The sequence below is a fragment of the Oncorhynchus clarkii genome, chromosome 5 (assembly GCF_045791955.1).
Source record: "Oncorhynchus clarkii lewisi isolate Uvic-CL-2024 chromosome 5, UVic_Ocla_1.0, whole genome shotgun sequence".
Classification (NCBI taxonomy): Eukaryota; Metazoa; Chordata; class Actinopteri; order Salmoniformes; family Salmonidae; genus Oncorhynchus; species Oncorhynchus clarkii.
In genome coordinates, this window is record NC_092151.1 from 66993476 (window position 1) to 67011246 (window position 17771).

The 17771-nt window shown below is 44.0% G+C and overlaps 1 protein-coding gene across 3 annotated transcripts in view; it reads right to left on the reverse strand.

Moving 5' to 3' along the window:
• LOC139409262 (breast cancer anti-estrogen resistance protein 3 homolog) overlaps positions 1–17771 on the reverse strand; it is an 83566-nt gene that overhangs the window by 47929 nt on the left and 17866 nt on the right. Inside the window, exons 1-2 of one of the 3 annotated variants that reach the window (XM_071154148.1) lie at positions 12341–12439; positions 2057–2420 (exon numbers count right to left, since the gene is read on the reverse strand). In XM_071154148.1, coding sequence (XP_071010249.1) covers positions 2057–2412 — 356 coding nt within the window. In that variant the 5' untranslated portion in view covers positions 2413–2420; positions 12341–12439. Of the gene's footprint in view, positions 1–2056; positions 2421–5927; positions 5996–12340; positions 12440–17771 lie in introns of those variants that run through there. The other 2 variants (XM_071154149.1, XM_071154152.1) reach the window with 2 other exon arrangements.

The following is a 17771-nucleotide window of genomic DNA, read 5'->3' on the forward strand; positions in this document are numbered from 1 at the left end:
GGTAACTGCCAAAATAAAGGTAACACCAACATTAAGTGTCTTAATAGAGCAATGGGCCGCCACGAACCAGAACAGCTTCAATCCACCTTGGCATAGATTCTACAAGTGTCTGGAACTCTACTGGAGGGATGCGACACCATTCTTCCATGAGAAATTCCATCATTGGTGTTTTGTTGATGGTGGTGGAAAAACGCTGTCTCAGGCGCTGCTCCAGAAACTCCCATAAGTGTTCAATTGAGTTGCGATCTGGTCACGGAGATGGCCATGGCATATGGTTTACATCGTTTTCATTCTCATAAACCATTCAGTGACCACTTGTGCCCTGTGGATGGGGCATTGTCTTCCTATGGGGTCACAGTCATCGTAATCAAAATAATGGCCTGCCCAGCATTTTTATACATGACCCTAAGCATGATGGGATGTTACTTAGTTAATTAACCCAGAAATCACACCTGTGTGGAAGCACCTGCTTTCAATATAGTTTATATCGCTAATTTACTCAAGTGTTTCCTTTATTTTGGTAGTTACACATATATTTTCATAAGAGATGAGGACAAAGCCCTTTGACTAATCCTGAAATCTCCCTCATCAGTCAGCCATACCCAGCTCCCTGGCATAGCCAGGTAACCAACCAATCAACCAGCGGCCTTCAGATAGACACAATGGGCCTGCAGTCCTGTCCTGTAGCAGGCAGCACAGTGCTGGCAGCCACACAGAATGGGTCCCTCAGAACTATAGTTGTCATAGTGTTCTGTTAGCCCTGATCCCTCACCATCTCCACACATCTATCTGCACATCAGCATCTAGAGTTACAGCAGCAGCCAGAATCTGGTCTCTGGTCTCCGTGTGCTTAATGCATCTCAGGGCTCTCTTCAGAACCTCTCTAACCCTCCTCTCCATCCCTCTCTCACTATCTCTCTCCTTCCCTCCCTCCTTGCTTCCCTTTCTTTGCTGAGCCAGACAACCCTCTTCCTCTGTTGCTCCTCCACACCTCCACTGTGTATCCCATACTGCCAGAATGAAGGTTGTGGCTTATTTATTCTCCTTCCTTTGGTCTACTTTTCACCTTCACTAACCTCACCAGCTTTGTGGAGATTAAATACTAGACCTATATTAGATAACCTTCAAATGTCAAGGGATAGACACAGCCTTTTCAGTTATTAGTAACACCCCCCTCGCACCCCAACCCCCTTCCTCCACCCAAGTCCAGACATATTCTGTCTGCCTGCCCAAAGTGTGTCTAAAGAGGGGGACTGTGTTTCATTCTGTCCAGCACTGCACCGTTGCTCTGGTCTATAGTGACACATAAAACTCTGTCACACCGGATATAACTCACAGTCTGGGTTGTCTGGGCGCATATATCTCAACCATCTAGACACGCTTTGTTGTTGTGGCGGTTGGTTTATATCACTCTAAACAGAGGGCTTACCTTCACTGCATCTCTCTGAGGTCTGTGTGTGTGTATACGTGTGAATGTGCTGTTGTGTCTTTATCCACAGTTTCCTGGCCTAATCACATGGATTGATGCTGAGGAACTTCTCGTCACTTCTCTGTGTTCTCTAAGATCAAGCAAGCCCTATCAGCAGTCTGACAGTGTTGTGTTTCAGTAGTGAGTGAGGTGTTAAGCCCCGCAAAGTGCTGTGGGGAAGAGGAGGCCCTGACAAAGCAGCCCCAGCCCCCAGATAACATCTATAGGGGGCCACAGTGAAGCTGCTCTGCAGTAACTCATCAGGGCCTGAGGGATACAGCCCCCTGCCCTGACAGACAGAGAGGTGGTAGCAGAGAGGCTAGTGCTAACATGTGCTGCTCACTGATTACATCTCAGCTGACCTGCTTACCATGGCTTGAGCTGGGACACTATTTCAGAGTGAAGTAGTCTCAGTTAGTCAGGGGGGTGGTAGCAGCTGAAAGTCTCCAAAGTACTTAAGGGGCTTTAAAGAGCGCACCCTAAGTGTCTTATTGGACAAAACATAAATATTTGTTTTAGATTTGGATTCAGTGAAATGAACAAAGGAAAAGCATAGCGCTGGAGCATAAAAGATGTGTGTGGCTGTACCTGTATGAGGTGTGGCCTTCCATCCCTGTATGGTAAGGCTGGTGTTCCTCGATGATGTTGTGGATGAGTGGCGAGGTGGGCAGGCGGGCTCGGGCCGCCTGCCCACCTCGTGACTGTACATGTCCCTCGTGACTGTACATGTCCCAGGAGCGGGCAGGGCCCTGAACTGGGGCCCCTTTCTTCCTCCTAGGCAGAGTGCCGTGGATGGAGACACTGTGGTATCCGGCTGGGGGCAGCTCCGGTACTGCGGGCCTGGAGCTCAGCAGGTCCATGGAGGAGGCCAAAGAACACTGCCTGCTGCCCACGCCCATGTGCATATTTCTTGGCAGACTGGCAAACTTCCCCTCTGCCATCATCCTCAGCTCTAAGAGGGAAGAAAGAGAGAGAGACGTCAGATCAGACCACATGGCAGGAGGAGGAGTGGGAGGACTAGGGGTTATATAAGGCTGACAATATCACAGACATGGTGCCCAGTAAAGTAAACATGTGCTGCTGATGCACATCCTCACAAAGGACAAATGTGTGGAAACATATACGTGTGTACGTACAGTTCCTCTTAAGCTGCCCACCCGGTATACTATAGCACAGTGACAACTGCATTGGCACCGGATATGTTATGATAATGATGGAATATATACGTAAGTACAGTGAAATGAAGCCAGTGGCATAGAGACCATGCTTCATGTATCCCAGTCATAGTTCCACTGATGCTCCCTCCCTCTCCATAGCAGCAGCAAGGAGCAGGATGACATAACTGCAGGCTATCAGTGAACCACCAGCCAGTCTGACTCTGACCACAAGACAGCAGATAGAGACGTCTTGTTCCATGCCCTCTCCAAAAAACATGTTTACCTCAGCGTTCCACACCCAGTTTTTGGACCACTACGCCACTAATTGGGCAATGAAATCAAGACTCCTTTCTAAGCCGAATGGATTTTCTGCTCAGCTTTCTGCTTTCATCCTTTGCCCCCAGCCAGCCTTTTAGCATGCTAATGAGCAGAGAAACAAAACTCATGCCTTAGCAGAGAGAGAGGCTGACATCACTTGCTGTTGCTGCTGTTTCTTCACCTGCTCCTCACAGAGCAGCCACACAGCTTATGGATTATTCATAACCTGTTTTATTTCCTTAACTTGGCTTGGCATGTGAAGGGAAGTGAACTTGGTAAAACGTTTATGGCAATCTTCTCAGCGGTGCAGCCATAATTTATGATATTGGATTATCATAAGGGGTCAACTGAGGATAAAGCCTGCTGCCTTAATTAAAATGAAATCATGTGGTGATGAAAGACAAAGAAACACTTTGTCCTGGCACTTTGATAGAGTTTCTTACTCAGCAGTCTTTGTTTTACTCATGCATGGATGTAAACCTCTGTGTGGTAAGACGTGGTGGTGGGTTGAGGGAGCAGCAGTCCTATGGAAACAGCCTCTTGGGGAGGACGGGGATAAGGAGAGGTAGAGAATCCACTGACCCAGACAACAGCTGAGTGTGAGCACGCACTGACCCTGTTAACCAGTTCTATTAAAGCTATTCAACAACAAACACACCGCCACCGAAACACACACACACACACACACACACACACACACACACACACACACACACACACACACACACACAGGGCAGTGCTGATGTTGCTTTCAAAGCCTTTGTCCTCTAGGTGCTGTGTGAAATTTTATCTGAGCCAGGGCTGGTGTCAGTGTTTAGGTCTGGTATTAACTCTGTGAAATGTCTCTAACTGAGAGGGGGCGATTTAAGGCCCTGCTTCACGTCCCTAAAATGGTTGATCCACCCCACAGTAATTGCAGTGCAACCAGATATCATCTTCTTCAAGGAGATGCTTTGCTGTTGGATCAGTGCCAGGAGGGCAGCAGCAGGGAGGACTGTACTATAGCAGTATGGGTCTAGAGAGTCTGGTGGGAATTTCCCAACATCATGGGTGCTACTGACTGATGGGAGAGTACCATAATCTGCCTTGTGATGACAGCACACTTCAAAATACACAGACACTCACTCTGATTCTGCAAATTCAATGAAGAGTAGTCAAATCTAGTCCTGTAATTAAAGTATGATAAGATCTCCCTTCTCTCTGTGCTATGTCTCCTTACTCAGCATAGCAGTATTGAGGAGATGAAAGAACGCCATTAGGTAAGAGGAGTAATGAACACCAGGGGTGTAGACTAAAGGCATCATCAGCATGGCGGCTAGTGGAAGTCGGCTAGGCAAACCGAACGAGTGTGCTCGCATGCTCCCTTAAAAGACCTTCGCTTGAAAAACGAGAAAAAAGCGGCAACAGTACTGTTTGTCCATTTTGAGACGCTGTAGCCAAAATACACTTTCTCAAAGTAGTCAGAGTTCATCTAAGATAACTCAAGAAATCTGTCATTAATTTTGACGTTTTTGCAGAGGAGATTTTACATCTAACTAACATGTTTGTTTGCAGTATTTCTCAATGAAAAAATGTGCATGAAAATGAGTCATATCTTGTTGAATGACAACAAAGACTTTATTGAAGAATACCTACTGTTGACCAATCACTGACAAGGGGGCGTAGACTTCGGTTCCGAACTTTGGCTTGCCTCCAGAAAAAATGTTGTGTGCCCAAACAGCCGAAAACCCCTCACCGAAGTCCAAAACGTCACAAAATGTCTTCATAATATATGCACAAACTCTTCTGAACTGTTTCGGCTGGGAAGCATGTGGACGTATATACATCTGGACATCCCTCATGAAAAGTAGCTTCCAATTACCTACTACTCATCACTAATACACAAGATCTACACAAAACCTCCTGGTTTTACTACCTAATTACTTTTGAGATGTGTCGTAAGCCAGTGGTGATTTATGTAGTAATTTAAGTAGTAATGAGTGATAAATTGGGACGTTTCACTACTGGTGAACACTACATATTTCCTGTGCGGTCAAAGGAGGAGGTCAAAAGGGGAGTGAGTGTAACGATGTGAAATCCTTTCCAACCACTACGTTAAAAACCGCTCCTCTCTCAAAGGAAAAAAAACAGCTGCTACAAATTCGCTCCATTCAATAACATCACACCAATATATTTTTGTGACTACCTGGACCTATCATTTGGTTTTTGAAGTATAGAAACCAAATCATATGATTTGAATGAAAAGTATTTTAATAAACAACTGGAAAAAGTGACTGTAAGAAGCGCACATCACTTCAAATAGGCTACATGTCATATTAAACTGCATATAAACACTCTAAACAGGTCAAGAGCCAGACAGGTAGCCTAAGAAAGCACGAAAATTAATTATTTAGGCTATATTATTTAAATTATTTAAAGATTATAGCCTTCAAATAAATACATTTTGAAGCATTTGCGAGTGCGACACACTAGGCTGGCAGGGACATTAAGCCTTCAACATTTAAACAACATTTTGTTGTATTAAATCACTATAGTCAATAAATTGCGCAAAAGGCTGTGACTTACTTCAATTTAGGAAAAATGAATTATTAGGCTCAGTCTAAAGTGCATTTGAATTAATTTTTAGAAACATGAGTTTGGCCAGAGTCTGTGGTTTCAGGCTCATGCGATGGTGTCTGGAGAGGAGACCAGCAGCGGAGAATACACTCTCTGTGATTGGGGATGCTAAACACCCTTTGGGTCACTCTTGCCAGGCTGGGCAGGATGTGCAGTGCTTTTTTTCTGTAGGTAGGCCTAAAAGATTTTAGCGAAAATAACCCTATCAAAACAAAAAGCTCCTTGAAAGAGGTAATATGTCACGCCTATTGGGCCAAAATCAGTGATGGCCTATTGTATAGATAATAGAATGAAAATGAACAAAACTTTTAAGATATTTTTTGTTTATAAATACTATGCTACAGTGACAGACTTAGCTAGCTACTCACCTCATTCCTTTCTGTTAGCATGTGCACGTAACAAGTACACCATCAGGCTTTCGAGATATGTGTTTTTTCAGATTCCACAATGATTCCTTAGTTGTGGACACTTCATCACCACACTCCCTCTCTTGCTCTATCCTCCTCATCTTTGTAAGTCGCCTTGATTTTTCACCTATGTGTTTCTTTATGAAAATATTTAGCATACTTGATGACAGTAGCTAAAGCAAGGGGATAGCAGCACGCAAGTAGACTACAAATTCATGCTGGGCTGGGAATGCCCTGAGCTCACGAAGTGAGCGCTACTGGAGCAAAATTAGAGCAGGCGAGAAGGACAACGCTCCAGCCTTTGGTGAAACTCACTCCACACTCCAGTCAAATTGGGCACATTCTCTGGTCACCACTAGACTAGCACACATGTTATTTCCTCAAGTTTGTAACTGTAGTTATATCATCAAACAATAAATAATATGCTTATACAAATGTAATTGTATTTTTTAATGAAATTAATTACATATTAAATTATATATTTACGCTTTTGTTAATCCCTTTAAGGCCTTATCTTCATTCAGCTTTAAATTTAACTATCTTCAGATTAATTTTTTTTTGCAGACACATGTCTCCGCCATGTAACCTTTTAGAAAATAAAGACAAGCACAAGAGAGAACCAATTATAAGTCATTATCAATCATCTGCTAACAGAGGTCACATTAGATAACACAGAAAGAAAAACATTTGACTAATAATGTTAATCTTACCAACAACGGCCTCCAGTCTTCTTATGTTGAGGACCTCCTTGGCAACAGGTCAAAAAGACATACAAGTGCCTTCAGAAATGATTCACACCCCTTGACTTTTTCCACATTTTGTTGTTTTACAAAGTGGGATTAAAATGAATTTAATTGTCATTTTTGGTCAACAATCTATGCAAAATACGCTGTAATGCCAAAGTGTAAAAAAAGATAAAATTTATATAAAATTAAAACACTAATATATTGTGAGGACAGACACTGGAGATGAGAAGCAAGAACAGGGAGTGAACATTTCATGGAAAACGGACATATAACAAAAACAAGAACAACGTCTGGACAGGGGGAACAAAATGACATTATGACAATAATGGGGGGGGGGACACAACTGAGGAACATACAGATACAGAGGGGGCAATCAACAACGTGAAGGAGTCCAGGTGACAGGTGTGTGCAATGAAGGGCAGCCTGGTGCCCTCGAGCGCCAGAGAGGGAATGCTGGAGCAGATGTGGCATATATTTTCATTAGATAAGTACTCACCCCGTTAGACAATACATGTTAGAATCACCTTTGGCAGCGATTACAGCTGTGAGTCTTTCTGGGCACATTCAAAGACCTTTGCACACCTGGATTTGCACACCAATATTTACCCATGATTCTTTTTAACATTCCTCAAGCTCTGTCAAGTTGGTGGTTGATCATTACTAGAAAGCCAATTCCATTTTTTGCCATCATAGATTGTCAAGACGATTTAGGTCAAAACTGTAACCAGGCCTCTCAGGAACATTCAATGTCATCTTGGTAAGCAATTAAATTGTAGATTTGGCCTTGTGTTTAAGGTTATTGTCCTGCTGAAAGATGAATTTGTCTCCAAGTTTCTGTTGGAAAGAACACTGAACAAGGTTTACCTCTAGGATTTGCCTGTGCTTGGTTTATTCCATTTATTTTGAAAAAAAAACCTAGGTACTCAGTGTTGTGTTGTGTTGGATTTGCCCCAAACGTAACGCTTTGTATTCAGGTCAAAAAGTGAATTTCTTTGTCACATTTTTTCTAGTATTACTTAAGTGGCTTGTATTCTGTAAAGACTTCCTTCTTTTCACTCTGTCATTTAGGTTAGTACTGTGGAGAAACTACAATGTTGTTGATCCATCCTCAGTTTCTCATATCACAACCATTAAATTACGTAATTGTTTTAAAATCACCGTTGCCTAATGGTGAAATCCCTGAGGAGTTTCTTTCCTCTCTGGCAACTGAGTTAGGAAGGATGCCTGTATCTTTGATACACCATCCAACGCCAAATTAATAACTTCACCATGCTCAAAGGGATATACCGCGTCTACTTTTCTATTTTTACACACCGAGTTTGCTTTTCTATTTTTGCACATCTACCAACTGGTGCCCTTCTTTGCGAGGCATTGATAAACCTCCCTGGTCTTTGTGGTTAAATCTGTGCTTGCAATTCATTCCTTGATTGAGGGACCTTACAGATAATTGTATGTGTGTGGTACAGAGATGGGGTATTTATTCAAAAATAATGTTCACTGCTATTACTAAACACAGAATGAGTCAATGCAACTTATTATGTGATTTATTAAGCACATTTTTACTCCTGAACTTATTTAGGATTGTCACAACAAAAGGGTTGTGGGTTTCCAACAAGTCAGTTTGTCAAATGTCTGCCATGCTAGAGCTTCCGCGTTCAACTGTAAGTGCTTTTCTTGTGAAGTGGAAACGTCTAGGAGCAACCACGGCTCAGCCGCAAGGTGGTAGACCATAGAAGTTCACAGAACGGGACCAAAGAAAATTGCGCGTAAAAATCGTCTGTCCTCGGTTGCAACACTCACTACCGGGTTCCAAACGGTCTGTGGAAGCAACGTCAGCACAATAACTGTTTGTTGGGAGCTTCATGAAATGGGTTTCCACTGCCAAGCAGCCACACACAAGCCTAAGATCACCATGCGCAATGAAAAGCATCAATTAGAGTGGTGTAAAGCTCACCGCTATTGGACTCTGGAGCAGTAGAATACATTCACCGGAGTGATGAAACACGCTTCACCATTTGGCGGTCCGGCGGACGATTCTGGGTTTGGCGGATGCGAGGAGAACGCTACCTGCCCGAACTTATAGTGCCAACTCTAAAGTTGGGTGGAGGAGGAATAATGGTCTGGGGTTGTTTTTCATGGTTCGGGCTCGGCCCCTTAGTTTCAGTGAAGGAAAATCTAAATGGTACAGCATACAATGACCTTCTAGACGTTAATAGGTTTGTGTAGTAAATAAGTATCACTTTTTCATGATGGATGATATGCTCTTTGAAACTTGTTCCTGGTTGACATAGTAATCTAGCTAGCTATGTATATTGGGAGATGGTTACCAGCAGGTTTCAATCTCAGGAGAAAAAGGACATTCCAATGAGATAGGATCAGAAAGACTTTTGATCCACCTACTGTACTGTACTTAATGTTCCAGATGCATGGTGGGACTGAAAATCAGAGCAGAGAACAGGCTTTCACAGAGTGATACGGCACTGGATATTAGGTATCCAGAATCAAAAACTCCCTCACCCCATAAGAACAGTTTCCAGAAATTGCTTAACTCCTCTAATATCATGTTGATCACAGGTATTGAATGACATGATGCAGAACTCGTGCCGCATTCTAAACTACTGGGAACTCGGAAATCTCAGACTTCAGTGCATTGAAGACAACTGGGTAGCTTGGACTGGGAAAATCATTTTGAACGGTCATCCAACTCAGAATTCGAATACGGAAACTCTTTTAAGAACTTCAGCTTTCCGACCTGAAGTTTTTTTTATGTTCCCAGTTGTCTTGAAAGCACCTCGGATCAGACCACCACAGATGTTTATTCACCTGCTCTGTTAGACTCATCAGGTGGGTTGAGTCACTGAACATGTCCCAGTTACTCAGCATCATCATACCACAGGACAAACGCCAGCGTGTGGGAAGAACATATCCCTTCACAGCTCTAAAACACATTACAGTCTATGCGGGTGCGACTATTCACACAAATCAACCAAACACCCAACCTTAATTAACAGCACCCACCTGGGTGATGATGCACAGTGGGCGGGTCAGCAGCCATTTTGTGCCAGACCACTGACCAGTCACAACCACACATCCCTTCCTGCAGTAGCCAGGTGACGATTCCTATAGAAGCCAGTTAAACTGGTGGTGCGGAGGCGGGGGGTTAATTGGCTGGTGAGTAAAGTGCCTGAGGGCTGGTCAGTGTGTGGAGGCCTGCTGTTGACCTCGGAGAGAGCAGAATGAAGCAGCCCAGCAGTGAGTCAGTGGGGCCAGAACCAGGCACATATCTTTCCACTTAAGGAATGTTGCTTGACAATTACTCCCCTGTGGTGACAGTCTGTCGCACGTGCCAGAAGAGAAAGGGTTAACCCTCTCTGGGCTCCTTAAGAACATGAATATTCAAGACATTAATCTGATAACATAAATTATTCAGGCAAAATACTAGAAGAGGTGACAAGGTTATGGCCATCATTTGAACTGAGGTGTGGGTCTAGAAAATACCTCTTCTTTCATCTATCTCCTTTGTGTCTCTCATGATGTCTCTCCTCCTTACCTCAAACTGTTTTACTTTCTTTCTCTCTTTTGTCTCTCTACCTCTCACAAGCACAATGGTCTTTCTCTGGCTCTCTGCCCACTGCTTACATCATCCTCTGCATCTTTCACTGAAGACACACAATACCACACACACACACAGACACACACTCACACATTCACACTTCCAAATTCTTTAAAGTCCTTTGTATCTGGCTTGTGTCACATGGCACATGCCATTGCTGATGTCAGCAAACACAAATATTGTCTTTCTTTTACTGTACCTATAGTAGGAGCATTGTGTCCTGCACTAGTCCCACAGCACATACAAATATGTTAAGTGAAAGTGAACAAAACTGGCCTTGATTCAAAAAGATACGCAAGAGTCAACATGCAAAGGAAATAAAACTATAAGCTTCCAAACTAAAGCTACTAGAGATGTACAGGGGAAGAAGAGAATACTCCAGTGCATTTCTAAACAGTGTTATCAGTGTTATGTTTTCTCCAGCCTTCCCCCACACTCACTCCTCCATGGGAATCTAGTGAATAATGCAAGTCCCCTTCAATGAATTCAAACCTGCTTTGAGTGGACAAAAGACCCAGAGAGGCTGTGGGCCACGAGCACTCTTCAGAATAAACCCTCTAATAAATCTGTCACCATAGCCTGACTGCTATTCCCAACCAGCTTCTCTCATCCATCCCATATCTGACAATGGTGCAGTTCTGTGGGAGACAAAATAGTTTGGTCTGCTCTAGTCTACAATATCAGTCTGCTCTACACAGTGGACATATGGGCTGGGCTATACATCTAAACCCCCATCAGACCCATCATACCCAGGGCTTTGGGAGTTTATCTCTCCCCCATTAATGCCGGTCCTCCACTCAGTACACAAATCCCAGTGAATCAGGCTGTAGACAGGCTCCGAGCCGACACTCAGGGTTTCTACAGCAGGGCGTTCAGCCTGCATCTTATGTAGTGTACAGGAAGGAATAGGAAGCTTTAGCGAAAGGGGCTGACACACAGCCAATCAGCTAAGACGTGGAGGCAGCAGGCAGGGCAGGGAGATCAGAATGTGTTTCAGCTGGGGCTCTAAAAGTAGCAACTAGCAGACACTTTACAGCTCCAGCTCTGTCACATGCTGCAGGCCTGGCCCCTCATTACCCAGACAGCAGAACAGACCCACTAGGAAAACTAATGAGTGGCACAGGAAAATATAGCCACAAATAAAACACATGCAGGGAAATGAAGAGAGGAATACAATTAACCAGAGGAAACTGACGGATGAGGTTGCCCTTCCTTTCTCACTGCAAACTGGAGAGAGTGGATGGGCGGAATACTGCGGACAAACATGTTTGCACACAGACATTAGCATGAACATACACACACAAATGCACGCACACACACACACAGCAGTGCATTACTAAAGCAACCCCTGGCCAGTCTTTCTCCAGACCTCTGAAAAGAACAAAGAGCCCAACTGTCACATGACACTTTTTGGCCCTTCTTTTGTTGAGAGAGGGGGGTGTTTGATATGAACTCAGATCTCTCCCACCTTCCTCTCCTCCTCCTCAGAGAGAGAGAGTCTTCCCGTCTATGAGCTGCATGGCTGGTCTGTGTGTGGCATATGAATCACGAGTTATTAAAGCCCACAGCAGTGGCTGCCACTCAGTTCCTCACCAACAACTCCAGCTACTGTCATCTCTCTCCTACACAGCAACCAGCAACTTAGGTGGCCAATTTCCCAGGGGAAAAGTCTCAGAAATCTATTCCATTGACTAACAAAGTCCTTGAAAAACATGCTTATCTTATGTTATTGTGTAAAGCGTTTGAGGAAACATTTGTTAAAGATTGACCTTGTTAGTGAGAAAAAGCATCAACTGAACTGACTGAAGTCATTCTACTGAAAACAATACAAAGAGTTTCCTGTTGACAACTCTGAATAAATCAAAATTATTTGAAGTTGTACAAAGTTGCTAGAGAGAAACTAGCAAGAGAGATACTGCTCACACTACTGTAAGCATCTGGATACAGCACCAACACATTCCAACACGTTTATACAAAGCAGAGTCCAATCCAGTACGGTTTCTAGAAATCCTTACCTGTCTGTTTAAAGTTGCACTTGTTTTGAAGAACAGCACAGCCAGAGATTTCCTCCTCACTTCACTTCAGTAGAGTTCCTCCTGAGTGGCAGCGCTACAGAGTCCCAGGCATAGTAGACTAACTGACCAGCAAAGAGACTCGCACGAACAGGCAACAACAAGGCTAGATTGCAGAAACAAACCCCTTCCTCCTCTCTCTCTCTCTGGCTTTGTGTGTCTCTGGGCCTCCCACAGTGGCTGTGTTGCCGTCCTCTTCCCCTCCGTAGTATGCTCTCTCTCTCTCTCTCTCTCTCTCTCTCTCTCTCTCTCTCTCAATTCAAGGGCTTTATTGGCATGGGAAACATATGTTTACATTGCCAAAGCAAGTGAAATAGATAATAAACAATAAAACATGTACTGTAAACATTACACTTACAAAAGTTCCAAAAGAATAAAGGCATTTCAAATGTCATATTATGTATATATACAGTGTTCTCTATCTCTCTCGCTGATACACACATCAGACACACACACGTGCCCCTACTCCTCCACACAGACCGAGCCACAGGGGAGTGATTTACGACTTACCCTCAACCCCATCCTCCCCTGCCCCCCAGCACTGAAAACGTCCCTCTCTTCACACCTCTTCCCTCCTCTCCTCTGTCACCAATCCCAGGAGAGAGGCCAGAGCAGCCTCACATTTAATGTCCCAACAACAGCCTTTGTTATTGTCCAGTTTCACTCCGATAATGTTATTTGAAAATGCAATAATGTTCTTTAAACAAAAATATATATACTTGTCACTGTACAGACAGTGCAACTAAACAAACAAACAAAAAAGTTCCTTTTTCAGGACCTTGTCTTTCAAGGATAATTCGTAAAAATCCAAATAACTTCACAGATCTTCATTGTAAAAGGTTTAAACACTGTTTCCCATGCTTGTTCAATGAACCATAAACAATTAATGAACATGCACCTGTGGAACGGTCGTTAAGACACTAACAGCTTACAGACAGACGGTAGGCAATTAAGGTCACAGTTATGAAAACTTAGGACACTAAAGAGGCCTTTCTACTGACTCTGAAAAACACCAAAATGAAGATGCCCAGGGTCCCTGATCATCCGTGTGATCATGCCTTAGGCATGCTGCAAGGAGGCATGAGGACTGCAGATGTGGCCACGGCAATAAATTGCAATGTCCATATTGTGAGATGCCTAACACAGCGCTACAGGGAGACAGGACGGACAGCTGATCGTCCTCGCAGTGGCAGACCACATGTAACAACACCTGCACAGGATCCGAAACATCACACCTGCGGGACAGGTACAGGATGGCAACAACAACTGCCCGAGTTACAACAATCCCTCCATCAGTGCTCCGACTGGCCTGTTGTAAGGCAGGTCCTCACCAGACATCCCCGGCAACAACGTAGCCTATGGGCACAAACCCACCGTCGCTGGACCAGACAGGACTGGCAAAACGTGCTTATCACTGATGAGTCTGGTGCAGTCCATGAGGAGGAGATGCACTGTAGTACTTAATGCAGCTGGTGGCCACACCAGATACTGACTGTTACTTTTGATTTTTATCCCCCCCTTTGTTCAGGGACACATTATCCCATTTCTGTTAGTCACATGTCTGTGGAACTTGTTCAGTTTATGTCTCAGTTGTTGAATCTTATGTTCATACAAATATTTGTTAAGTTTGCTGAAAATAAACACAGTTGACAGTGAGAGGACGTTTCTTTTTTTTTGCTGAGTTTGTGATGTGCAATCTGATCACATCTCTGAAAACATTAAAATAATACTTATTAAATGTTAAGGTAGCTAGTATTCTGTCTTGTAAGACACGTGTACTGTCTCCAAAAAACAGAGGGAGTGCTGTTTGTCTTGGCTGAGGTACAGAATACACTTTCCCTGTCTTTGTCCTCTGAATCCTTCACATTGTCTGCTGATGATAACACACAACCGTGTGTGTGTGTGTGTGTGTGTTCCTTCCTGGCAGACTCTGGCCAAGGATACCAGTCCTGTTGCCCTGTGATTGAAAGGACAGGTGATGTTTGTTTCGTGTAACGCTATGCTAAATCTGCCATGGTGACTCAGTGTATATATATATATATATATATATATATATATATATATATATATATATATATATACTCAGTGTGTGTGTGTGTGTCCACAGAATCCTTCAGCCCCTGCATCCCAGCTGGGTATTTTGTCAGGAGGACACACGCACACACTTGAAAGACATCTGGAATCAGACAGACCCTCTCCAGTTACACTGCACCTGCCAGGACACTCTACCTCATAACACCCCTCATTCATCAAGGTGTCAGGACATTGAAAATGTCTCACATTTGAATGACATAGTATGTTGTGATAGTCATATTATTTGACAATAAATCATAATGAACCAGGTCAGACTGTGGTACAGCGGATGTGAAGCTATTATGTTTGAGAGAACTGTAGGTTCTGTAGACAATGTCTGTGTGTTCTCATTTGTTATGTATTGATGCCGTTTGGCTTGGCACAGCTTCTCACTGAGTGACCCTGCTGTTATCTGATGACCTGGGTGTCCTCAGGCACCTCAGCTACATACACACACGCACACACACACATACGCATACACGCACACATGCACACAAGCACGCACGCACACACACACACACACACACACACACACACACACACACACACACACACACACACACACACACCACACATGCACATACGCATACACACACGCATACACACACGCACGCACACGCACGCACGCACACACACATACGCATACACGCGCACATGCACGCACGCACGCACGCACACACGCACACACACACGCACACACGCACACACACACACACACACACACACACACACACATGCACAAACACTCCTAGTCCAGCGCACATGCACTCATCAGGGGAAAGTTCAGACGCCAGGTGCCATGTTTCTTCCCCTCGGAATAGATCCAAAAGTCCTGATCCCATCTCATTGCTCACAGGTTTGTAAAGGAAGGGGGCATTTCCAAGAAATCACTCCTTTGATCAATCCGTCACCCTCTATTTCCTCTGAGTCAAGATCCTGATCGGTAATCTGCTGTTGGTTACTCACAGAACTGCCTGTTGATGACCATAGATTACCACATTTACGCAGGAGCCATCCCATGTCCATAAACTGTCAATCATAACCATGTTCCCTCTAAGAAAAATAAAGTTATTCTGTTCTGTAAAGGGGAATGTTTCTGTACAGGAAAATGCTAATACAGGATGTGTACTAAGACTGTTTCTCTACCAGTCTTTTCCCTATGCTGTAGTTTAGTTCTGCGTATGCAGTATGTACTGTAGGCCTGAAGACATCCCCCCTCCGGCCTAGTACCCAAGGCTGCGAGGAAGAACAATTTGTCAGCACTTGAAATGTAAACTATCCATGTTTTAAAGAACACCTCATTCCATAACTTTTTAACAGAGTATAAACCACCATGGTTTTATTGCATCATTCAAGATTTGACATTGAACACTCTTAATTACAGAACAATGTTAGTAGGACCAGGTTTAACTGATTCAACTACACCATCACTTCATAGAATTCTCTGGGATTTAGTTATGAGGAATGTTTTTCATGGTTGTCAAAACTTGTAGAAAAATGTGAGCAGCTCGCAAATATACTGTACCTGTGCCACATATGTATGAATGTCTGCATGAATGTACAGCCACTCGCTTCCCTAGCTGAGCTGAGCCTAGCAGACGAGTGTTGCTCTGGCAGTCTTTGTTGAGAGTTGAGTGGTGGTCTATCTTTGGTCCACAGTCTCAGCTGAGCACCATGTAGAATTCTCTCACCATGGTAACTTGTGTTTTCCATCAGGGACAAATAACAGTTCATCTGCATGCTGCTGCATTTCTGCCCATCATCTGCCTTCTCACATTCCTGAAGGGCGGTCAGCCTCAAATCGAATCAAATCAAATTGTATTGGTCACATACACGTGTTTAGCAGATGGTATTGCAGGTGTAGCGAAATGCTTGTGCTTCTAGCTCCGACAGTACAGTAATATCTAACAAGTAATATCTAACAATTACACAACAAATACCAAATACACACAAATCTAAGTAAAGGAATGGAATTAAGAATATATAAATATATGGATGAGCAATGTCAGAGCGGCATAGACTAAGATACAGTAGAATAATATAGAATAGAGTATATACATATGAGAAGAGTAATGCAAGATATGTAAACGTTATTAAAATGGCATATTTAAAGTGACTAGTGATCCATTTTTAAACTGGCCAGTGATTGTATATATGTGTATATAGGCAGCAGCCTCTCTGTGCTAGTGATGGCTATTTAACAGTCTGATGACCTTGAGATAGAAGCTGTTTTTCAGTCTCTCGGTCCCAGCTTTGATGCACCTGTGCTGTCCTCACCTTCTGGATGATAGTGGGGTGAACAGGCAGTGGCTCAGGTGGTTGTTGTCCTTGATGATCTTTTTGGCCTTTTACCCCGGGTGATGCATTGGGCAGACTGCACCACCCTCTGGAGAGCCTGTGGTTGTGGGCGGTGCAGTTGCCGTACCAGGCGGTGATACAGCCCGACAGGATGCTCTCAATTGTGCATCTGTAAAAGTTTGTGAGGGTTTTATGTGACAAGCCAAACTTCTTCAGCCTCCTGAGGTTGAAGAGGCGCTGTTGCGCCTTCTTAACCACACTGTCTATGTGGGTGGACCATTTCAGTTTGTCAGTGATGTGTACGCCGAGGAACTTGAAGCTTTCCACCTTCTCCACTGTGGTCCCGTCGATGTGGATAGGGGGTGCTCCCTCTGCTGTTTCCTGAAGTCCACGATCATCTCCTTTGTTTTGTTGACGTTGAGTGAGAGGTTATTTTATTGGCACCACATTCCCAGATCCCTCACCTCCTCCCTGGTAATCAAGCCTACTACTGTTGTGTTGTCTGCAAACTTGATGACTGAGTTGGAGGTGTGCTTGGCCATGCAGTCATGGGTGAACAGGGAATACAGGAGGGGGCTGAGCATGTACCCTTGTGGGGCCCGAGTGTTGAGGATCAGCGAAGTGGAGGTGTTGTTTCCTACCTTCACCCCCCGGAGGCGGCCCGTCACGAAGTCCAAGACCCAATTGCACAGGGCAGGGGTTCAGACCCAGGGCCTCAAGCTTAATGATAAGCTTGGAGAGTAGTATGGTGTTGAATGCTGAGCTGTAGTCAATGAACAGCATTCTTACATAGGTATTGCTCTTGTCCAGATGGGATAGGGCAGTGTGCAGTGTGATGGCGATTGCGATTGCATCGTCTAGGGTGATTGTGCGCAAATTGTGCGTCTAGGGTGATAGGTAAGGTAGAGGTGATGTGATCCTTGACTAGTCTCTCAAAGCACTTCATTGTGCAGAAAAATGTATCCATGCTTTTGTTACTTCTAGGTTAGACTACTGCAATGCT